The 25,315-nt window shown below is 34.1% G+C and overlaps 2 protein-coding genes and 1 pseudogene across 3 annotated transcripts; 1 reads left to right on the top strand and 2 right to left on the bottom strand.

The window, feature by feature from the left end:
- Window positions 1–1,847: 1,847 nt before the first annotated feature.
- LOC130711295 (histone deacetylase 5-like) lies at window positions 1,848–9,956 on the bottom strand. 2 transcript variants are annotated; one of them, XM_057560850.1, is made up of 15 exons: window positions 9,769–9,956; window positions 9,521–9,682; window positions 9,236–9,437; window positions 8,494–8,640; window positions 8,267–8,379; window positions 7,763–7,974; window positions 7,460–7,524; window positions 7,005–7,175; window positions 6,761–6,844; window positions 5,886–6,009; window positions 5,035–5,156; window positions 3,026–3,219; window positions 2,795–2,924; window positions 2,609–2,673; window positions 1,848–2,373 (listed from the first exon to the last, which is right to left on the bottom strand). In XM_057560850.1, the coding sequence occupies exons 2-15, from the start codon at window positions 9,664–9,666 to the stop codon at window positions 2,211–2,213; spliced, it is 1,938 nt and encodes a 645-aa protein (XP_057416833.1). In that variant the 5' UTR covers window positions 9,667–9,682; window positions 9,769–9,956; the 3' UTR covers window positions 1,848–2,210. The 2 variants fall into 2 exon arrangements, with proteins under 2 accessions (XP_057416833.1, XP_057416832.1); XM_057560849.1 differs by having other exon boundaries at window positions 9,521–9,956.
- Window positions 9,957–17,778: 7,822 nt separating this feature from the next.
- Window positions 17,779–19,604, top strand: LOC130713075 (BURP domain protein RD22-like; annotated as a pseudogene).
- A 1,459-nt stretch (window positions 19,605–21,063) lies between these two features.
- On the bottom strand, window positions 21,064–25,252 carry LOC130713249 (PLASMODESMATA CALLOSE-BINDING PROTEIN 3-like). The gene is made up of 4 exons (XM_057563034.1): window positions 25,009–25,252; window positions 24,398–24,637; window positions 24,249–24,282; window positions 21,064–21,679 (listed from the first exon to the last, which is right to left on the bottom strand). Exons 1-4 carry the CDS (start codon window positions 25,070–25,072, stop codon window positions 21,373–21,375), a joined length of 645 nt encoding a protein of 214 aa, XP_057419017.1. The 5' UTR covers window positions 25,073–25,252; the 3' UTR covers window positions 21,064–21,372.
- Between the last annotated feature and the right edge of the window lie 63 nt (window positions 25,253–25,315).

Genomic DNA, 25,315 nt, shown 5'->3' with positions numbered 1-25,315 from the left:
TATGCTAACATTCGCATTGTTGTGGGTGGTACATCCTGCGCTCTTGCGATAACATCATCCTCCGACCAACCGCTTCGGTGCTCACGCTTAGCGCTATCATAAGCGCCAATCCATTTACCCAGTCTTGTGTTCATATAATTCCAACGGTTTCGGCAGGCAACCCAATCGCGCGGAGGATCGAATGAGCAATGCTCATTACAATACTCAGCAATATCTCTCCAAAATGTTTCTCCTTTCTGGTTTCTTCCGACAACACTGTTTGTTCCACAATTAATCCACCCACTAATTAGCACTAGATTTTGTGCAGTGTTCCATGCGGGTGAATGGGCTTTTTTGTTCTTAGGAGTGATTTCATTGACTTCATTATCAGCTGACCCGCCACCAAGATTCACTTGTGTTGAAAATTCCGGAAATTCCGGTTCATCAACACTCGGAAAATTTTCAGGAACCACTGGCATATAACCACTAGACTGGGGTGTTTGTGTTTGAGATGAATATCTCACAGATCCATAAGATGGATGAGAGTTTGGAACAATTGATGACTGGTTAAAATTTTGTATGTTTTGAGGAGGTTGGTACGAATATTGATTTGGATCTGGATAACAGTTTGGATTTCGAGGACGTTGGTTGGAGATTTGATGTGGGACTTGATAATAGTTTGGATTTTGAGGACGTTGGTTGAAGAATTGATGTGGGACTTGATAATTGGTGGGATTTTGAGGACGTTGGTAAGAAATTTGATTTGGATCTTCATAGTTGTTGTGATTTTGGTTGTAAAATGGGTTGTTTGAAGAATTCTGGGTGTTGAAATGGTGGTTGTTGGGATCCATTTCAATACAAATGCTAATAGATAGATAAATAAGATGGTGAGAGAGATAATAAGAGAGTGAAAAAACTTGGTTTTTTTTTCTGTGTCCAAATCAAACGAACCAAGTCTCTATTTATAGAGAAAAAAAAATCATGAATTTTGGTTTAATTTTTTTTTTTTAGAAAATATTTTTTTTGATGAAATAATTGAGTTTAAAAGATAAGGAAAAATGAAATCTGGAGCAACCAATCAGAGGAAGCCACGTGGCAGGGGCTGAAAAAAAAAATTCTCTTTCCTGCACACGCGCCTTGTCTGCGCGTGTGTTACACGCGCCTGCGGTGGCCACTGGCCTCGCGCCACGTGCCACACCGCAGGCTCTTTATTTTTGTTGAAAATCTTCAACAATTTTCTTCTCTCTCCTCCCTTCCAACCAACTTCAACAACCACTAAACTCCTTCAACAAAATTCAACAAACTTAAACAATCAATTCAACCATCCATTGTGGATGGTCTTATTGTTCTCTTACTAATTTGAGTGTCGGAGTATCTTCTATACGTTTTTTTTTTGTAAGCATATCTATAAGTACCATTCACGTTGTGGACTATCAGCTCCGCCACACACTCACAACCAATCCAAGTAGTGCTCCGTCATAGAGAAGAGAAGAACTGCCTAGTCCGATTAATTCTAGGAAGAAAACTTTTAAAATACCGTTTTAAGTTTTAAAACACGATAAGAGGTAACTTTGTCATACAAAATATTATGTAGCCTATGTATCTTTAAAAACTCTTTTACAATTGATTCTGAAGTGAGAATACTTTCTAGGAAAAAAACTATGTGAGTAGCTTTAAGTTTCATAATTAATTCTGGAAAAAGAGAAGTTAATTCAAACATACTTAGATTGGTTTCAGACGAGTAAAATTGACAATTTTCCACCAATCTGGATATGGTTAGACCAGTTTCACCGATTTTTTTCCTGGACGAATCTCAACTGTTTTTACAACAATGCTATTAACGACTAATTAAACATATGCAGCATGTGTTTATGTTTTAATTCAGTCATTTAGACATTTCTTGGCTTCAAATCTTCAATAGTTACAGACCAAATGTCAACGAGTTTGTCCTTTGACGGGACCAAATGGTATCACTCACAAAATATAAATATACATATACATGCAATCCCTTAAAAATAAATATACATGCAAATGATGCAATAAAGGCACCAGCACTGAAGCAAATAAAAAGCAGCCGATGCACGAGGCATACACAAAACTGCGCAAAATATGAAGCCTTGAAACACCACCATCATAGGGTTTTGCTATCTAGGACAAAAAAATACTTTAACTATTACCAGTAAGCTGCTCTAGAAGATTTACACCCAAAGCCAATGACATGCCTATGCAAATCATAGTGATTTAGCAGCAGCTTCTATGTAAGCGATGGCTTCATCCTCTGAAAGCTGCTCTCCCTCCACCAACCCTTTTATTAAGGTGTTGGCATATGCTTTATTCGGCGCACGCAATGGTAGCTTTCCAGATTTGAAGCGCTCAATATCATGAAGCGAACACCTGGTTAAGGAAATATGGAATGGAACAGCATTAAGTCTATTCTAAAGTTGATAATCCTTTTAAAGTTGATTCTAAAGTTGATAATCCTTTTAAAGTTGACTCTGAAGTCAATTAATTCAGGGGAGAAACTTATGTGAGTAGGTGCCAAAATCGATTCTGAGAAAAAATAAGCTGATCCCAACGTGCTATTAAGTCACCTAAATACGACAACTATAAAGTATAGTTTGTTACTCACGTCATGGTAATTATTGGAATATCCTGCTCCTTTCCTAAGTAGACGACATTACCATACCAACCACCCTGCATGAAACCATCAGAAAAAAGCCATGACCAAAGCAGCAAATGCAGTAATCACTCAGAAAATGATGAAATAAAATAAATGCACTAAGTAATCAGAAAATGAGTAAGGAGTATGGATTACCTTGACAATCTCCTGAGAATCGAACTCCTTGACAGAGATAGTATTCAGGGTAGTTGTATCAAATAAAGGTGAACCAGCATTAAGGCTTAAACCATTTTCATGAAATAAAATATCATTGAACTGCTCTAGCCTGTAACATATGAGGATCCAACAATGTCATGCTCTGACCGCAAAGGTTGGAAAGAGATATTTTATGCAAATATAAGTAGACTCGAAGACGGATCTACTTACGAAATTTTGTACAGGCACAAGTAGGTGCTGTGCTGCATGTTTCTCTCAGGATTAAGAAACGCAACCCCTCCAGGACCCCAAGAACGGGAGAAATCGCGACCGAAAAATATATGGCAAGGGAAAGTCTTCCACAGGATCTCCTTTGGCAGAGTTTTGTTTACTGAACCGGGACAGTGCTTCTGCATACCTTCCACCTGAAAAATCATTCTTGAAATCTTTATAAAACTATGACAGACAACAGAGGAAACAAAGCTGTAGAAAATGAAAGAATGGAAGCAAGAAATGAAAAGCAGGTTGCATCTTTTTGTGATGATGAGTTGATCACCCTAAAGCCTGAAAGCGCCAGACTTAATCATGTCAGAATGAAAGGCTAACTATTTATAATTGTTGTCAAAATCTAGATTTTACTTAAGATCGGGGGGGGGGGGGGGGGTGAAAGATCTCACAGGATCGTAAAACATCAGAAGATCCTATGAAAAATGCAAAATTAGAAAATGACTCAGATAAGGAAAATAACCTCTAAATCACATCATTAAACTGAACTTAAGCTGAAAATTCATAAGCATGAGATCTTATACAACTCATAGCCAGTCATATAAGCCATATCAAGATTTTCATAAGAAATACAAGTTCAGAAGCGCCCTTCAAGCGATTCAAAATATATTACCGAAACCCCTTATCTTTAACTAGATTTTCAACAACCCTGCCATCCTAAGTCTTCGTAAACTATCATTCCGATATTTGGATGTAAACATTCTTAATGATGTTCTCTTGTTGTCATGCAAGCTTACCAAAGTCAAGTAAGAAGCTGCAAAATGTATAATAGCAAGTCTAATCAAATCAGTCCCTTTAGTAAGGTGATGCAAATAAATTATAGGACTGGTCTAGGCATGCTCCAACATCTTTCTTAGATCCTGCTAAATGATCCCTCAAATGATACACCCCTCTGGTATAACAGTTCTCACAATACTTGCACAATTTTACTTACATCCCTATCAATAGAAACAACATGGTTCCAAGCCATATCAGTCCTCATTGTAGCAGCCTTCTTGCGAAGGATAGATCTTCCACTTCCATTTCCACTCACAACACCTCCATGGGAATCAACCTCCTTCCCCTTGCCACTTCCACTAGCCTCAAAACAAAAACTAGCAACACTTGAAGCCATGTTTTCTTGAAAAGTGAACAAAGAGCAAAGATCCAAAGACAGAAAAAGGCCGCAGAGACAAGTTATGAATCCAAGAGCAGAGATAGAACAAAGAACAAAGACTAACCAAAGGAAAAGACAGATGCTGTGAATGACTAAGTGTTACAGTTTTTAGTCGATGACGAGGAAAAAATAGGGCACAAGTCGTGCATAAAGTACAGACTAAGGATATATAACTTGGGTATAAACATGTGGTTTATCAAAAGGATCAGGTATTGCATGATCCTACAACCTTGAATGTTTATCTCAATGCGATTTCACTCGCAATCTAGCATGCATCAATCCCCTGAAAATGGCAAGATCATGGAATCTCATGATCAAGTTTGCAATCAACACAATTACTAGCAACAAATCACAATGTAATTTTCACAAATCAAATCAAATAAAAACAAAAGAAACTCCAGGGCTGGCTTGCCCCCCTCAGCAACAAATTGATGACAAGAATAAGAAACAGTGAACGCTAACAAATATAAATCTTTTCAAAATCTGACTACTATATATAAAATTTCAATGCTGATGGAATGGTTGGAATGAATGAAAGATACATATTCGTTTCATGACTGCACTTGAGAAATCAATCTTACTGAATTTGCTGCATTTGAATTTATATTTACAATAAAAAAATGAATCCCTTAATTTTAGGGATTGAAAACAGCAATTGAATCATATTCCTATTCTATATTGTAAGTACAGCTAACTAACCAAATCAATACATAAAAGGAAAGAACAAGATTAAAGAAATAAAATAAAGAATTTTCAAGTGCAATGTAAAAAAAGCAACTTGACTTGAATGTTTCATTACCTGTCCACCTGCTATGTAACAAGATAATCTTGACTTCCACATATTTGATCCATATGAGGCATACCATATGCAAACATTTGACAACTCTGATCGCCAAGAACTAGAAGCATCAGTCTCTTCATCTGCATCACGCATAGAGCTTATCAAGTAATAAAAAAGTGATAAAAAAGGTCAAAGGATCAAAGCCTTGCCAGGTATTTCGGTGTTAAATAGTTACAATTTCTTATGTTAAAAGGGGGCAGGGAGATACTGGCATCGGATTTTAAAAAGTTGAAGATGTTTCTAACGTAGAATTTCAAAAGTTGTTAAGAGCCTAGAATGATGAGCATAACGTGTAAAAATTTGAAGTTTTTAACGTGGGGAATTTTTTAAGAGTTATGTCAAATTTTTCTCGAAAGAGAGGTAAGGCGAGCGCAAAACCAAACCATTGGTTATGAGGCTCGGGACGTGGAAAGACCCTAAGAGACGGCCACTTAGTCGGGGACACGAGCAAAACCATGCAACACCAAACCATTGAGATAGGAGTTAGAGACAACATAAGAGCAGGGATTCATGGCACAAAGGGGACAAATAGCACACACGGACCAGAAACATGTTGCCTAGCGGCTCGCAGGTTCAAAAGGAGAAAAAGACAACACTACTACAAGACAAAGAAACAGACAACTAGGGAAGGCCCAATAGACACGAGAAAAGGGGACTAAGAAGAGGGGGAGGGCATGATCACTTCTAACCACAGGTCCCTTGTGGAAGTGACTAAGGCTTCTCCCCCACTTAGCCTATCACTATACTATGTAATCTTTGTGAGGAGTTTCTCAAATTTTAAAAGCTATCTTGAGACAAACCATGGTTACCTGCATCAACATTCAGCTTGGAAAGTGGTTTTATAACATCCTCAAGAAGCTCTGCAAGTTTTTCTGAATTGATTTGGCCCTTGTCATCCTCAGTCTCTGAGTCAGAGCTTGAAATAAGAGAATCCTGATAAAGGAAAACATTTTGATATGAGAATTCTTGCCCATACATAGGATGAAAACAATACAATCAAACACACAAGAAGGTATGCATAAAAGAAATACATATCTTAAGGTAAATAGTTTCCAAATTGTACTTCCTTTGAATCATCCACACGTACATAATTCATTATTATGCTCTCACCATATTTTAATGAAATTATAGCATAACTAAAATTGTACTTATCAGGCATACATGTATGAAAAAAGGCGAGATTGTTAATTATCTTATCGTAAACAAAAATTTCTAAAGAAAATGAGTTAAGTTCAGCAATTAACTTCCATGAGACTTCCCAAAGAAAAAAAAAATACAATCAATAACATTTCAATAAAAGGTCATGGCCTGCTTCAGCCAGCAAAGGACAGCATGCCAATAAAAACTTTCATTTCGATTACGAAGAACTTTAGTTAAATCTGATTTACAGTAACCAACCTTAATTCCGGTTATTGATAAATCTCATTGTCATGAACCAACTATCCTAAAAGCTTAAGCTTGAGTGAAGACACATGAATGATTTTTATATTATATTTTTAACACTTGTAAAATAACAAATTGCATACGCAGTAATAAATGCTTGAACACTCTTTTATCAGCATTATTTAATTTGTATTTTACAATTATATAATCCTGGACAAAAATTTTAAGTGATTTACTCTACAAATATAGGATAAGATATTAACTATCTAACAGAAAACAACAATAATTGAAAGTACGTTACCGGAGGTGGTGCTATTTGACTAATTAATTTTTGTGGTAATTCACAGGCAAGTGTTGGCCAAAAGGGACTTAACTCCTGCCGAACCTGAAAAATATGCATGCCACTTTAGTATTAAAATAATCTCTTGTAAATCCTAGGTCACATAAATGATAAATCCAATAACAAAATGGTAGGGAAATGGACAAAACCAAACCCCCGTCCAAAAAATAAGGAAACAACAACTATCAGTATCATGTGGTAATACCGCTTGAATGACGCGCCATGTAGACTCAAATGGATAGGCCTCTGAGGATCCAATAAGAGGCTTGTCTTCTAGCAAAACTTCCAAACAGGCATGCATTGATTTTGCAATTGAATCAAGATTATAACCTCCTTCTAAAACCAGTACAACCCTACCTTCAGCCAGATGCAGCAACTGAAAAATAAAAGGGAAAAGCACAAGTCACAGAAATAGTGATCAGAAAATTAAAGTTTTTAGTTGTCACATGTTCTTTCAAACCTTGATGAGAAGTATAAACTAAAACGTAAATATTTTATGACAGAAAAACAGCACAATTGAATAATAATAATAATAACATACCAAATCATGATAGAATATGAAAATAACATGCCTAGGATCCAATTTTAATTTTTTGTATTAATTAAACTTGTCTTCAGCATTACAATAAACAAATGAAGGAAATAATCATGAAAATTAACCTTTTTTAACAGAACAGAATAACCAAATGGTGTGACACGACATCCGCCCAGAGGGTCACCAACAGCTGTTACATTAAAAAGGTAAATCGTTATTACACTTAAAATGTTACCATATCAACTGACCCAAACACAAGGCACCTCATTGAAATAGGCTACGCGGGACCATCAGTCCTTTCTTAAACAAGCAAACTAGACTTCAAGAACACATGCTTACTTAAAGTCCTGACCTCAGAAGCAGTTTGAAAAACAAACAACCCACTCACCCCTAGAGAGAAAAAAATGGCAAATTGTTCAACCACAGACCTGCATCAAATCCAGCAGAAACTATAATTATGTCTGGACTAAATTCTTTGGCAACAGGGAGCAAAATGTGGTCCCACACTGCAATGTAGTCTGCATCACCACATCTCCCATTCTCCCATGGCACATTTATATTATAACCAGCACCTGCTCCTTTTCCAATCATGGTATAAAACCCATCATCACTAGATGGATAAAAGCTCCCAAATTCATGCCTGTATTAATAGGAAAGTTAATATGATTGAGGACCAACTAGGTAAATGATACAACAAAAATCGAGTTTCATCTCAAACCCATAAATTGGAAGTCATTCTCAGAGACTCGACCCCAAAATCACCAATTTAAAAAAGGGGAAACAACCTAGTAGCGAAGCCCTATCACATTATCGAACAAAGCTACAAAAATTAATAGCAGCTAATATTTACAGAATAAAAAAAACTACGAAAGAAAAACAAGATTACCAACCAGTAAAGATAATGAGAAAATACATGAGAATAACTAACCCACCTGTGAACGGAGAAGAATAGAACTCGAGAATCATCCAGGAATATTTTTTGAGTACCGTTTCCATGATGGATGTCCCAGTCAACAATTAAAATTTTCTTTACCCCTAAGTCTGGCTGTCATGCACATGGAAAACCCAGAAAAATAAAGGCGGGAATGAAGCAACTGATGATCAAAGACTTAAAACTCTGTGAAAATACATAATTGATACTAGTTGTTGCATTACTTACCCTTTGATCTAAGAGATAAGATGCAGCAACTGCCACATTGTTGAACAGACAAAATCCCTTGGCTTCATTTGGTTCTGCATGATGACCTGGAGGTCTAACAACAGCAACAGCAGAATGCAACTCCCTGCTTGCCACTCTTTTAACAACCTGTTTGTCAAAGCATCTTTAGTTAGTTAAGGTTCATAAAGTTTTCAAAAGAATATAATACAAAGATTACTTATATCAGATGAAGTGTGAGGTCTGGGGAGGGCTAGAAGCATGCAGTGGTACCACCACAAAAGAAGGGTCTTATTTCGAGATAAGAACCTATAACCCCCACAACTCAATGCAGAATCTCCCAAAGTCACACTGAAACTCACCTATTATTTTTCTATGCTTGGCTAGGGGTAGATACCAGCTCCATCCTTTTAGGGGTTTTTTGTATCTCATATATAATTTTCTGTTACCATTTAGGCGGAGATCGTCTCATATATTTTCTAAAGCCTAGATTCGTATATATTGCCAGTAAACCGATATAGATACGCAACTTATGTAAGCACACAATTCTTCGCCTTATACATTATAAACTTTCTTTACAAGGAACCCGGTATGAGGTACACAGGATCGCGAATTCAATATGCAGTAAGCAGGGTTTTTAAGAGAACATGGAAACTATCTATAGCTATTGCCCTAATTCCTTACCTATACTACTATCTTGTAATATGACCAAGGACAATAATAACATAAAATCCTGAAATATGACCTCTATAGCAGAGCCAGCAGCAAGATAAGCAGCTTCTGAAGAACCCTCATTGAAGTAAACAGAATCCAATTTATGCGCGATCTTAAGCCTACGCGAATCGTATAGCTTTGAGCTAATCTTGTTAATGAGATCAACATGTTTTTTGGTATGAACTGATAGCAACTGTTCGTCCTCAGCTTTCTTGGCTTCCAAAATCACACACCTGATAAAACAAACAACAGCAAACACATTCAGAACACAATTATGAATCATCTCCACAAAAATGAATGATTCAGAAAACGTTACCGGTCAGTAATTCCGGTGGATTGAAGCTTGTTCCAGATAACCCTAATGCGATCAGGGGTTTCGGGGTGGTAACCGTCGTCTGGTACGTGGTGCTTGCACATCCTCTCGTCGTAGAGTAAACCCACACGCCGTTGACCACTCTCCATGGTTTCTTCTCAATCACTGCAACACTCTTTCACTTCTCTCAGTCTAAATGAAACAAGTTTGAATTTGAAATTGAAACCCCAGGTTTTCGCTTTATGTACTACCTTTGAAATTGCTACCGAACAAGCAGGAGCCTTGTGAACAGCACTCACGGGCTGTGGCAGAAGAGAACGCGGCGGTGCACGCGTGGGAAGGGCGTCGCGGCGGTGGTGGCTGCTGTAGGTGCAAGGAAGGCTCGACGCTGCTGAACGAATGGTTTGCAGGGAGTGTGGGGTGGGTTGAGGAAGATGAAGGGCATGGTTATATTATATATATATATATATATATATATATATATATATATAATATCTTGTAAAATATCAAAAATAACCAATTTTTAAAAGATCCACCCTAGAGAGCTTATTCGATAGGATAAACGGTTGTGCAAATGTTTGGAAGAACTTATGCAAACAGCTTATAACCTACCATAAGCAGTTTTAAGCTTATTTTCATAAGCTACTCAGAATAGCTTATGAAAAAAGAGCTTATGTTATATATAACTTATTTTCAATTTATTTCAATAATTTTTTTAAATATTATTTTATTAATATGGTGGCTTATAACCATAAGTGCTTAATTAAGTTATTGTGACTTGTGATTTTATCTAACAATAAAGTACAAAGGTTAACTTGACCTATATAATACACAAATAATACCATGAATGATCGTATGAGAACAAAATTGTTAGCTACTAACACTTTTTAGTTTTTAGAGACAAATTCTCAACTTTGTTTTTTGAATTAAATGGATGTGCACCGTCAGTGTAAACAATTTTTACACAGTCATCCTATGTGGCATGTTGTGATTGGTTGTCTGTGTAAAACTATTTAGCACCGACCGTACATATCTATTAAACTCTTGTTTTTTTTTAACAAAACTTTCAACTTTTATATCGTTACAATTTTTTATTAAGATTTATTAAACTTATTTTAGAACATGTATATTCTTCTGTCTCAAAATTACATTTTGGAACCTTTTCATCTTCCATGTTTTTTTCTTTATTATTTTAACTTTCATTTACTATTTGATGTGATTGAATAATGAGTTATTTTACCCAAATTTTTTCATAGGTCGCTTAGACAACCCTTTTTTAAAAAAAATATTATCTGTGTATCCGCTGTTTTTGAAATGACATTTATTGATTTAATTTTGTTCTTTTCTTTACAATTGTTGTTTTTTAGAGAACAAAAACAATATTTTAGTATGCAAAAGAAGGGAACAAGTTCAAAAGGGGGCGAGGCAAAAAAAAAAAAACAACAAAGCTAAGCAACCAAAACCACAACCAGCAAAAAATCAAAAACCCTAAAAGACACTAAAGACAATACAAAGAACAACAACTGTTTAGATCTCTGATGTTTTTTATGAGTGAATTTCCTCTTTCAAATATTTGATCTTTGAATTTTTATCTTGCTATAGACTTTTATCATTTAAATTATCGTTCGGAGACTTAGATCTCTAATATTTAAAATGAGTTAAATTTATAAATTTAAATGTTGTGCCAAAATGAGTTTTTTCAAGTAATGAGACCAAGAAATAAGTAGAGAAAGCCACGTCCAAATCTTAGATCGAGTAGTGTGAATAGGGATGTCAATGAGTTTGGGTGGACATGGTTAATATATACCCACCATCCACTCCACCGGTAAAATTTCATACTCGTACCTGCTCCATACTCCGTTCCTATATATAAGTCACAAATAACTAATTCTTTTAGATTAAGAAAAGTAGTTACTAGTAATAAATTTGTAAAAAAAATGATTTACTTTCCTAGATTACCCTTATTTACTTTCTTATGATTTTCTCTCTCCAAGTTAATACTTCTAAAGTTTATCATCTCTTTCATATTAAATATGAAGGTGAACTTGGAAAAAATTATTTAATGCTTCCTAGATATTAGAAAGTGACTTATATTTTGTAACAAATTATTTTAAAAAAATGTGACTTATAATAGGGAACGATCTACTAAATGAGTTTTAACCAAATTTTAAAATATTTGTGAGAACTTAACACCCATAAACATATTGAATTCATATGATTGATTACACTCAATCAATCAATATGTATATTCTGTCTATAAATCACAATTTTAGAACCTTTTCATCTTCCATGTTTTTCCCTTTATTATTTGACCTTTCATACATTATTTTATATATCCAATGCTACACGACCTTTGATATTATCCAAGTATCCGCTGTTTTTGAAATGACATTTATTGTTTTAGTTTTCTATAGTATAACATGGTTGTACGATTTTGATTTATGATATTTTTTTAATCAACCAAATATTCTAATAAGGAATTTAATAGATGTTTCTTTCTCCAACTCATATGTTCTCATATTTTTATCATTTGAATTATCCTTTGGAAACTTAAATCTCTTAAACTAGTATTTTTTACCCGCGCGTTGCACGGGGAATTTGTTTATTGTATTTGAAACATCAATTAATATTTTAAATTATAAAAAATTTAAGCTTTTCCGATGAAACAATTTTTTTAAAGATACTAAGAATGTAAGAACAGTCATAATAAGGATGTAGATATTTAAAGAGTATAAATTCAGACATTCAATTCTAGTGCTTTGTAAACAGATGCTGAATTAACTAATATAAAGTGACCAAAAAGATAAACTATCATTAAGACTTATTTTGGCTTCCAGATGTTGCATAGAAATTATATTAAAACTTATTTCTCTATGTTCGTTTCCCTCGTATGAACTTCTAATTATTTAAACATAAATAAATATAAATTATATATGTACTAATGTTTTCTAATCTTCGCACAAAAAATTTATCATCAAATTGAGAGTTGCCCAAAAATAAAAACATGATATTGTGTTGTATAGTATAGAAATTATATCAAAACTTATTTCTCTATTAAATTTTTCATGCTTGTTCCCCTTGTATAAACTTTTAATTCTTTAAACATAAATAAATATAAATTATATCTGTACTAATATTTTCTAATCTCCACAAAAATATTTTTATCATCAAATTATCAAACAGTTAATTATATTTACATCTAAAGTTGGTTTTAAAAACTAAAAAAGGTACTGAAATAATATTAAAATTAATTTTTATGTTAGTTTTAACATGGAATTATTTATATGCGAATATATTAATAGTTCTCTAGTCGTCGTACGACACATAATATTAAATGTTACACTGAGATTAGTTTATGGAGCGTAAGCCATAAATTACATACATGGAAGTGAAGAGAGATTTTCCATGACATAATTCACTTTCAAGCAGTGGCGGAGGCACAGGGGTGACTTGTCCATGCTTAGTCACCCCTGAATTTTAGGAATGTCTCAAGAAAAAAATTGAAGCAGTGTGAGACTTGAGAAGGAGAGGAGGGAGGGGAAGGTTGAGCTAAGAGGAAGGGGTGAGCTCTATGTTGTTTGCGTTTATCTTTCAGATTCAATAGACATTCTTTTAAACCTTTGTGTTATCCACTAACAATTGAAATTAGAAATAGATATTAAGATTTTGTTACATATGGGCCTTTTTCATTAGACGTGAAAGCTACTGGGCTGCACTTTTTTTGACAATAGAGTTGCACCCCTTTCTAATATAGTAATAAAAAATATAAAAGAATAGTTTTAATTTATATGAAGCATTTTTTGTGTTAATTTTTAAACAATCCTCTAAAACTATTTGAAATCAATACGAATCTGTGATATTTAAGGTAAATATAAATTTAACTTCTCAGTTAAAATTTGGTAATTATTTAATATCAATTTTTGTAATCTAATATATAATTTTTTTAAATGATATATTTAATTTATAGCGGCTATACCGGTCAGACCACAATTCAATTACGATTGATCTAATGAACGGTGAACCAATTCCCTCACCGATTTGATCGACGGTCCAGTTTTAATAACCTTGTTAATCGGTCTGATTATATGAGATTAAATTTGTGGTTCTTGTGCTTTGTTTGTAAAAAAGAGTTAGAAATATTATGCACACCAACTGTTTGTAAAATGTCCCCTTTAAGTTTTGGCCTTCAACAAATGAGTTTTTCTTAGGTTGGACTGCTACTTCATTTTTGTTTTGTTTATGTTTTTTTTTTTGCACATTCTTTAGTTGAAAAATATTGAATTTTTCTTACAAATTATGTTCATTTATATCTTAGCCCCCTTTCTGAAATTCATGTCTCCGCCCCTACTTTCAAGTCAAATAATATGCACCATTAAACTATCATTTAATAGTTAGATTGTCGTAATATTATGATGCATCACAAACAAATAAACTTGGAAGAAAAGAACAAAGTTATTCTGACACAAAAACACAGTTCACTGAAAATTTGTCTTTTAATAAAAAAGTTTGGATTAAATATAAAATATGATACAAAACTTTCTATATTCTACAACTAAAAGAAACTACTCACTACAAATACCATAACAACTTTTCTTTGGACTTTGAGATGAGATCAATCACCCATTCTCCCAAAACTTTCTTTCACCAGAAAAATAAAGTTTGCAGACCAAAGATCCAACTCAAGGACAATGATGATGATAGCATTTAAAAATTATCACAATACTTGACCAGACTCAACTTCCCTAATGCAAAGGGATCACAATTGAGGAGACATGCTCATAGAATGAAGCATAATTATCTCATAACAATGAAGAAAAACCTGATACACAAATGAAAAGAAAAACTTATAAGAAAATAAGCATAAACAATGACAGCTAAGTTCAACCTGTTAATGAAACTGAAATCTAGTGAAGAAAGGATTTGAATTTCATCATTTAAGCGTTCTCATCTTATCTCAGCTAGAAAATTAACTCAAAAGAACATCAATTAATTAGCCTTCATACATCATAACCAACTTGAAAAGAAATATAATGAATGATTAAACATAAAAGAGATCTTTGATACCAAATATCTGAGTTGAAGCCATAGGGAAAATCAGCAAGCAGCTCCGAGCACCTGTAACTTAGGGTCTCCACAATGAAGTAATCAAATTTAGAGGGGGGAAAGCTTATAAAAAATTCTCACATCGAATCTGAATCAGAAACTCACCACTCACACGAACTTAGATTCATATTTCTTCACTTGTCAATTATTGAGTTCCTATAGTTTCTTCTCGTTAGGATTCTCTTTCTCATACTCAAAAAAGAATAAAGAAATAAAATGAAAACAGAAAATAAGAACCCAAATAAATATTGATAATCCAAAGCAAGAAGAGAAAGAGTAGAGAACTGAATACCTTGAAACGCGAGATGGGGATTTGACTCATACAGGAAGACACCGCAAGCTCTTTCTTTTCGAAAAAAACTCAGGGCAGAAGATGAATTAGTTTCAATTGCAAAATTCAGATAAGAGACATTGGAACAAATATATCAAAAGAGGATGAGGAAAATAATCTAATTACTCAACAACATTTATGTCAAACACTTACACAATTATCACATTACACAATTATCAACACCACATGAAACAAGTTGCATACTCGAGTGATCTTCCTCATTTTTCCTCCATGTCAACCGGTTCACAGTAGAGGCATATAGGGGAGGAGATGACTGATGCAGTATTAGTAATGAGTAATCTAGGTAAATCTTAAATAATTAAGACAAATCTTTTAAAATTTTATGAAAGAGTTTCTCAGATTTAAAATTACCTTTAAAAAATCGGTTTCAAGATTTGTTATGGAAATAAATTTTAGGTGAAGAAAAAATTTATTTTTAGAGTATTAATTAAATTTTATGTTATTTTTATTGAATTTTCGGATTTTTATTTAATTAAGGATTTTAAGATGAATTAAGATAAAATCAAGAAATAAACAACCTAAATCCTAATCAAATCTAAAATTTAAAAAAGTAATAAATAAAGATAGATAAAAACTACAAAAATCTAGCAAATCACAATAAAAACTCATAAAATCCCGAATTAATTAAAAATCCAAAAAATCAACAAAAATACCATAAAAATTAATTAATACTCTAAAAATAAATAATAAGATAAATTAAGATAAAATCATGAAATAAACAACCTAAATCCTAATCAAATCTAAAATTTAAAAAGGTACAAAATAAATATAGATAAAAACTATCAAAATCTAGCAAATCACAATAAAAACTCATAAAATCTTGAATTAATTAAAAATCCGAAAATTCAATAAAAATACCATAAAAATTAATGAATACTCTAAAAATAAATTAAGATAAAATCAAGAAATAAACAACATAAATTCTAATCAAATCTAAAATTTAAAAATGTATTTTTTTATGAGAATTAACCTGAGAATGACACGTGGAATTTTTTTTATGAGAATTAACGTGAGAATGACACGTCACTAAATCAGCCCCATGGAAGTTCTTCTTTTCTAATATATATTGATTGATATTGATTTATAACGATTTAAATTTATAAATTTAAATGTGGTGTAAAAGTGAGTTTTTCCAAGTAACGAGACCAAATTATAAGTAGAGAAAATTAGTATTCATCTAGTTTTATATATTGAGTAATGTGAAGAATAATGAAGTAAATAGTTAATATAAATATGGAAAGTTAGTTTGATTTTTCTTCACCACTATAACTATGGATTTAGTGACGGCTCACGTAGTTGTTTGCTATTTAGAGATCGAGTTTGTCATTTCGTTTCTTTAGAAATTGCATTACGAGCGTTTATAATTTTGTCATTGTAAAAATTGGAGATGGACAATAGAATATTTTGTTAATATCGTGGATTTGGATAAGGTGTGTCTCATACTACGTTAAATTTATGAAATATTTATTTAATATTTTTCTACTTTTTCTTAGTGTGCTTCCGCAAGCGTGGAGGTTACATCTTCTGATTCACAAGTGGTATAGCTTTATTTGTTTCAAAAAAAAAACTTTATCTTCCCCAATCCCTTCCTTTCTCTATATTTGGTATATCATGGTGTTATAATATAATATAAAACCATTAAAGTTGTCCTTACCCAACAGCTTAAGCTTTTGGGATTGGAAGAGCTAGCTTTTGTGGTTGAGTATAGGCCTCTTAATTTCTAATATGGTATCAGAGCCTATCCTAGATCCATTTGTTGTGGAGACCACCCATATTTGGGCCACCCGTTGTTGATCCCACGTTCCAGTCTGTTCAATCCTGGACGTGAGGGGGTGTGTTAGAAGTCCCACATTGGCTAAAGATAGAGCCAAGATAAGCTGTTGGGTAAAGACAACTTTAATGGTTTTATATTATATTCTAACACATGGTCAGTTTAGTCAGTTTCTAGTCCTATCCATTAGCTTCTGAATTCTGTGGTTGTGAAGTCCCTCTGTAAGCCTCCTTTCACATGTATTTGATTCTCATGATGGCAACTTTTTAAATTTAGAATAACAAATTATGCATATAGTAAAGGACAAATGAAATGAAGTTAAACCATTATATTGAGCATTTAAAGTCATAGTGCATTGCAGACATAGTTCACTTTAAAAATAGCATTGATCTTAAAAGAACTCGCAGGAGGAGATGTGTGCACGGGGAAGAGGGTTGATACCGAGACTCAATCAAAAGATAAACCCCTTATTTCAGACCTTGGTGCTAAGGAGATTCCATCACAAGATAATGGTTTCTTTTATGATGCTAAAAAGACTTAATCAAGATATGAACTCCCCATTTAGGACCTAGGTTATAAGGAGATTCCATCACAAGAGAATGGTTTATGGCTTATCAAAAAAAAAATCACAAGAGAATGGTTTCTTTTAAGATGTCAAAAAGACTCAATCAAGAGATGAACTCCTCATTTTGGACCTAGGTTCTAAGGAGATTCCATCACACGAGAATGGTTTCTTTTATGATGCTAAAAAGACTCAATCAAAAGATGAACTCTCGATTTCGAACCTAGGTTCTAAGGAGATTCCATCACAAGAGAATGATTTCTTTTATAATGCTAAAAAGACTCAATGAAAAGATGAACTCCCGATTTCTGACCTAGGTTCTAAGGATATTCCATCACAAGAGAATGGTTTCTTTTATGATGCTAAAAAGACTCAATCAAAGGATGATCTCCGGATTTTGGACCTAGGTTCTAAGGAGATTCCATTACAAGAGAATGGTTTCTTTTATGATGCTAAAAAGACTTAATCAAGATATGAACTCCCCATTTATGATAGGTTATAAGGAGATTCCATCACAAGAGAATGGTTTATGGTTTATCAAAAAAAAAATCACAAGAGAATGATTTCTTTTAAGATGCCAAAAAGACTCAATCAAGAGGTGAACTCCTCATTTTGGACCTAGGTTCTAAGGAGATTCCATCACAAGAGAATGATTTCTCTTATGATGCTAAAAAGACTCAATCAAAAGATGAACTCTCGATTTCGGACTTAGGTTCTAAGGAGATTCCATCACAAGAGAAGGATTTCTTTTATAATGCTAAAAAGACTCAATGGAAAGATGAACTCCCGATTTCTGACCTAGGTTCTAAGGAGATTCCATCACAAGAGAATGGTTTCTTTTATGATGCTAAAAGACTCAACTACCAAACGAAGCAAATGTTCCTGTAAATCCTGGTGCTAGTGACAATCAGCTGCATGAGATTTCATCAGGTGCATATTTCTTCAATTCCCAGACGGTCAACTCCATCCCGGGAACAAGTTCTATGTACACTTGAATAAGATAAAATCTGCAGTTCCATTGTTGCCTCGCCATATTTCATAGCAGATACTATTCTCAAAAGACAAGATGAAAGAGGTAATGCATATCCTTTCTGTGAAACCTAACTCAAAGAATGCTGACATTGTAGAGAAAACCATTGGTGATTGTGAAGAAGCGCCTCTGGTGGATACTGGAGAGGAAAAATACTGTGCAACTTCATTGGAATCCATGATGAATTTCATCACTTCCAAGCTTGGGAAGAATGCGCGCGCTATGTCAACAGAGGTGGGAAAGGAAACTAAACCACAAAATCTTTTAGTGAAAGATGGAGTGAACAGGTTAGAAGGTGATGCAGCGTGCATGAGGTAGAAGGATAAATTCAAACTCTCGTTGATACCCGCAGTATATCGAAAATTCAAAGGCCAAGATTCGTTGATTTTCACGGAGAATACCGGAAAATACCGAATGTTGAGAGACAAAGAGAAAACTTCTCTATTAATTCCAAAATTTCTAAAATTTCAAAATGTCTCATAAAAGAAAACAACAACTATTTAAATACTAAATCCTAAATTTAAATAGCAAATCCTAATTAAATAGTAAATCCTAAAATCCTAAATAGCTCTAAGATTTGAAATTAATAAAATCAAAATAACCCTAAGATATGAAATTAAAATAAATAAACGTAAAACTATAGTCAATCAGCGTGATTTCTTCGGGTGCTCCAATTTTTGGAGATATTGTAGCTTTAATTGCTCCGCATCAGAAAGTGATCACATTATTAGTTGTCATCCTATGACTTACCCCTATGTTGTCTTCAGGTGTCAAGAATCACAGAATAGTACTGCATATTTTGTGCCCCTGGAGGGAGATGATGGGGTTAGAATCAAATCTGTTGCTGTTTGTCATAGAAACACATCTACATGGAATCCAGATCATGTGGCGTTCCAAGCACTCAAAGTCAAGCCTGGAACGGTTCCCGTGTGTCATTTCTTCCCTGAGGGTCATCTATTGTGGCTTTCCAAGTAGATTTCCTAATTAACTTTCATTGTATCAGTAAATAAGTGGACAGTTCCATGTAACTCCAGCTGCAGGAGAACCTATATATGATGTATTATGTATTTATCTTTGTTAAAAACTGTGAGATCTGTCTCAGTGGCATCATCAACATAGAAATATGCTGATGGTCTATGTGTAAAAATAATGATGCAGTGTTTTTGGTTAAATACTATCCAAGATTGCTAGGTTAGAATTATCCCAAGTTAAATTCACAAGAGTATATACCCCTCAGAAATACTTATTTCGCCAACTACCAAGTTAATTCAACTGTCAAACTACTTAAACACTCATTTAGGTATGATGTTGATATTGCAGAGAAAGAAGGGCAATGGAAAACAGATGGTTCATAGCCCAATGGCATGAATGATAGAAGTTCATCTGAGGGAAAATTGTTACAAGATCAACTAGTTCAATTTGAAACCAAATTGTCATAACTGTATTTTGGAAGCCAAGAGTTAACAAAAATTGCAAATTCTTTGAACTTGATCAGTTCAGGTATTAATGATTTACTTTGAACAACATGTCATTTGAGTTCATGTAGCTTGTGTTAGTCGAGTGAAGGATGTATAGCAATATATATGTGTGTGTGTGTGTGTGTGTGTCTGGATATATGAAATCTGATTCAATACAGAACCAATTACCCTTCTGCTCAGTTTAGTTTTTTTTTCCTCAGTTTCGATTTAACAACTTCTGATACACTTTCACATGCTGAGAGCATTGTACTTATATACCTAAACTCTGAATCCAGAGATAATTGAATTGATTCATTCAATCATTTGTACTCTCGTTACTTTTTACTCAAATTTTGGTTTGTTGTAAAAACCATCATTATCTTTCTAGTGTTCGGGCTTTGATTACAAGAGTTGGATTGCTCTTTATCCTTTCAAATAATTATGTTAGGTAAAGATGGATCTCTTGGAAGAAAATTTTGTGTATTTTCATGGGGAACCGCCATAACAGAAATCATTACTGTTAAAACAAAATTTGAAATCAAAGAAAGGAAAATAATTTCTCTATTAAGTCCAATTCCCCCCTTCATTTATCTGTTGCAGAAATGTGTATGCCATTGTGTTTTATCTTTGAAGGAAGCTGAAGCATTTGAAGGATTGGTACAGTCAGAGTGCCAGATACTTACAAAAGCTTAAGTCACATATTTCTTAAGGGTAGATTACCCATTATTAGTTTTGCAACAGTTGAAGAATCAATCCATCATTTTATAGTTTAGCAAGAATCAAGAGTTGCCAACCACATCCTGGGTGCAAGTAATGCAAAACATAGCTACAGGGTGGACTACCATGCAGCTAGATAATGAAAGAAAAGAAAAATCTAAGCAAGCAAATGCAACACATTGCCATGCATCACATACTCCATTACCAATATTGACTTACATCATGTTTGGAAATGTGTTGAACATACACTTAAAAGCACGTTAGTAGAGAAGCTACATAATGTTGCTTTAGTGTTAAGATAATTCTGATGTCTAACTTAATACATGTAAAATCACACTAAGTCAAAATTATAGTGGACAATTACAACTTCACTCATCTTTTATGACTCTACACCATGATTTTAACATCAGTGTATTTTAACCTCAAACAATTCTAAAAAACAATTTCGCTTATCTTTTCCACCATGATTTGAACTTTATGGTGGTTTCCACCGTGTATCCAAAGATGCACTTAATTAAAAACCCCATACATTTAAAAGCTTTCAGACAAAGTCATTCTAGAAACCTCCAACTAGTTGATAGATAAAGAGGTGTCTCCTCAGTTCCTTCTCATTGACAATATTAATATTTTCTGTACTTCTCCATACTAACTAACAAGGAACCTAAGAACATGAGTTGCCAAATTCTAATCAAATTAAATAACTAATCAAAAGCCCATCTCTTTAAACCCATGAACTGGATGGAGGTGGAGAAAAATAAAATAAAATAAGCAAAAGCTAACATCTCAAGACTCAAAGTCCAATACCTAAAAAACAACACATTCATTGGTACAGTAACAGGCCACATTCATGGTCAATTTTCTTCTCAAGCCCACAAAAGCATTATCAAGCCATAGAAGAGGGTGATTGAGAATGGAGAGAACAAAGCAATGTCCAAAAGTCTAAGCCCGCCATGACTGTCATCAATGCCAGTTCCAGAAGGCCCCATACCAGTGCCAATCCCACCTAACACCCCAGGAGTTGTGCTATATGGAGTGGTGCCAGTGGTTGTTGATGGAATACCAATGGTTGTTGATGGAGTGCCTGTGGTTGTTGATGGAGTGCCTGTGGAAGAAGGGGTAGTGCCCAAGGATGGTGTAGTTGTCACTGGGGTTGTACTAGTGCCAGAAGCGCTGATTAGGAAAAGGAACCAGTAGTCAGCTTTTTCTCATAATTAATTTTGCCTTCAGATTCAATTATAAAAGAATTTATAAACATGCATTAAGCCTTTCTATGATAGCTTTCTAAAAAAATTTAAAACTGCAATAAGCCAATGATAGCTTGTCAAGATCAGCTTATGTTCTCTCTAAATTAATTATGGAATCCAAAAACTACTTGAAGAAACTTCACATCAGAATTAACATTTAACTTTATAATTGATGCTCATGCACTCACACATGTAGCATGTTTGAATTAGATTTTCTGTTCTCAAAATCAATTCTGAAATTAAAAAGTTACTCTAATAAACTTATCCTCAAAATTTATCTAGCTTAATAATTGATTGTAAGAAGAATTTTCAAACACAACAAACATTTGAAGAACTAACAAGTTTCCCCCATAGGCCATAGCACTAACTCATTGACACCCCTAAAGTTTTCGATTTCCTCTCGCATTGATTAGTAATATAACCTAGATAATCTTTATATATGGGAATATAATTCTCACCTCTAAACTTACTTTTGAGGCAAGGTTAGGCCTAACCTGAAATTCTAAAATGATAGCAAAACATATCCTAGATTATTTATTGGAGATGTCATATATGAGTCACCCGTAGATATTCAATCTCACTACCCCATCATTCATCTATGCCATGACTCTTACTTTAACAAACCTCCAATATGAAATCAATACCCAACAAAACTTGTTAGAATAAAAATGAAGAACCGCCAAGACAGGTACACAAACATCAAGAAGATCTCGCCTTTCGGAAAATTGATGGACCATATCTCAAGGACCCTGTCTGTCCTTGCGGCTTTTGTTTGTCTCTTATCATCACAAGATCAAATTTAAAAATTACTGGCCCATGAACTCACTCAAATGCTAGCATGGGAGACTATATAAAAAATTAAATAAATCAAACTTCAATGCTGACACGCACAAATTTAACTCCATTTCAATGATTCTCATAATAAAATAGAATTAACTGTTATTTTATCAATTAAACTTGTTTCTTTATCTAGTACTCAATAGATAAATATTATAAAAAGCATATTTATAAACTAATATGAAAAGAACAGTAGTTAAAATTATTAATATACATTCGATGATGCAAATATTTTGTAGTCATTCAATCGCATACTTTCATCTTACTTCTTATTTATTTGTTAAATCTTAATTAAGTTATATAGTAAAATAAAATGATTAAATCCAACTAAATATTTATGTAAATTCATTTACATTGTCATGGGTTTTTTAAACTTTTATTCTTCAATAAAGGCAAAAAAACATAAAAGCAAGACACAAGCGTGTTCAATTGGAACAAACTTGTCTTTTGCTAATGATGCTGCACTTTTCATTTCAAAACTCAATTTATTGGATCTCAATTATAGCCGCATCTATGATGAATGAAGTTAAAAGCTCACTGTCTCACTGCAACGGCTATTAATTGGGCAAATGAGTTGGAGGCATCAACGTGAAATTAAAATATTGTCAAAATCAAATGATAAAAATGGGACCACGTGTGTAAAGCAAAATAAATAAAAATAGACAAATGATAGAGATTGAGCATGTGCTAGATTTTGTGCCTGTTCGTGTAACATCTAGCAAATAATTTCACTGAGGAGGGCATGTTTGGATTGAATAAAGTTTTCCCCTATTTAATCAATGTACGGGTAAGTCAAAAAAGTTGCATATAAAAAGAACATTGCAAGCAATTATCAAATTTTACTAATCATCATAATCATTGATCAGTTTTAACTTTTAATCATAGCACCCTTCTCAATATAAAAGCTTGAAAATGCTAGAACACTACACACTTGAAATTGTCATGGTGCAAATATGTCAATGACCTAATGCAAGCAAGGCAATGTCCCCACCCAATTACTCAAAGAGAACCCTCTCATGTGAATGACTAATCTATGCAAGTACCCCAGTCCCCATTATGATAAAATCACCGGTACTGCTATCAACAATTTTGGTCCCTAACCTGAATGCCCGTCCCCGCCCATTTTAGAAAACTATAGTTGTTCCGGGGGCAGAGAGCCAACATCAAGGTGCCAAACCTTTCCGTCGGTGTGAGCTCTTGGGGAAGATCAGTCTGTTATCCCTAGTGTAACTTTTATCCTTTGAGCTAGACCCTACCACTCAGCACCGTCGGATCACCTAGGTGGGTCTTGCAGTCAAGTTCCCTTCTACCTTTGCACTCGAGGGCCAAGCGGCACCGCTTGTAAAGGCCCCGCCGGCATGAAAAGTTCTTAATGTTAATGATAACTACAACTTCACCCAATTTGACCAGGTTTCCATGAATAGGACTCCACCCATTAAACTTGTGTTCACAGTTCACACCCTAATGAGGGTCTAACTTCCTAACAACTATACCAACACCTAATTAGTTATACTACTATCAATATGCTTGAAGACCAAATAACTCACATAAACTTTTCCCCATCATTTATTTTCATTTTCAAATGAGTTGCAGAATGATTCTTAACAAGAAGCCAGAAAAAAATGAGAATCTGAGAAACTAAGGGATCAAATGCATACCTAGCGCTTGAAGGGTAGACACAACTACCAATGCCTGCTCATCAACAACAAGAAAAACAGAGAACCAAAAAAAGGGGTTAATTAGCTACCATTTTTGTTCAAGAAAAATGTAAAAACAAAAAAGGAAAAGAGAGATTGAAGATTTATACTGGGGTTAGATGTAATAGCAGTGGCTGTTCCTGCAAAGTCACAGGTCCCTTGTCCTTGACCTTTCTTCTGGAAAAAGCTATTCACTGCATAGCTGCAATGAGCTCTGACAGTGTTTGGTTGGAAACAAGGCCCGTTTGTATGGAGTGGGTTGCAATCAGCACCAGCTCCACAAGCATAATCCAATGTCTTCTGCAGGATTGCATCGCTTGCATCCTTGCAAATGCACCAAGTAGCAGCATCTACCAGAGTTTGCACAAGATTTTTCAGTTCATAGAAAACAACAAATGTGGAAGAAACAGAGCAAAAAAAGTTAAAATTTTCAGTAAAATTGTAAAAAATGGAAACTCATTTGAACAACCATGAGACAGAAATCACAATATACAGAACACTACGCAAGGAAGGGATGAAATGCAGAAAGAAATATATAAAAAAATTATATTTGAAGATGTTGTGAGAAAAAAGAAAGCATAGACAGAGATCAAGCATTCAGAATATTTAAAACCAGGGGAAGATCTGACTCCATGTTTAAACAAGTAATATTTTGAAGCTTTGAGTTGTTGAGAGAAGGGAGAAGGAAAAGAAAAAGAGAAAAAGTGGTTTGAAAGCATACTTGCAGCAAGATTGGAATGGAAGTGAGTGGCCAGAAGAAGCACTACAAGAGCAAGAGCTGCCATGTTAAGGGTAAGAACAGAGAAGGGTTAGGAGAGGCGGCAATGGTGTTTCTGGATAAAAACGTGGTACAGCTCAGCTAGGTTCAGACTTGTGAGAGAGAGAAGAGATGAGAGTGGTGCGTGACAGACAATGTGAGATCAGATGAGAGTAACAGGACAAAATATAGCATAGAGAAGAGTGGATTGCTGTGTATAGACTATTGTGCAGTGAAGTTGTAATGATATTTTTAGACATTTAACACTATA

The sequence above is a fragment of the Lotus japonicus genome, chromosome 4 (assembly GCF_012489685.1).
Source record: "Lotus japonicus ecotype B-129 chromosome 4, LjGifu_v1.2".
Classification (NCBI taxonomy): domain Eukaryota; kingdom Viridiplantae; phylum Streptophyta; class Magnoliopsida; order Fabales; family Fabaceae; genus Lotus; species Lotus japonicus.
Note: the sequence above shows the minus strand (reverse complement) of the source record. Positions and strands in the feature narration are given on the sequence as shown.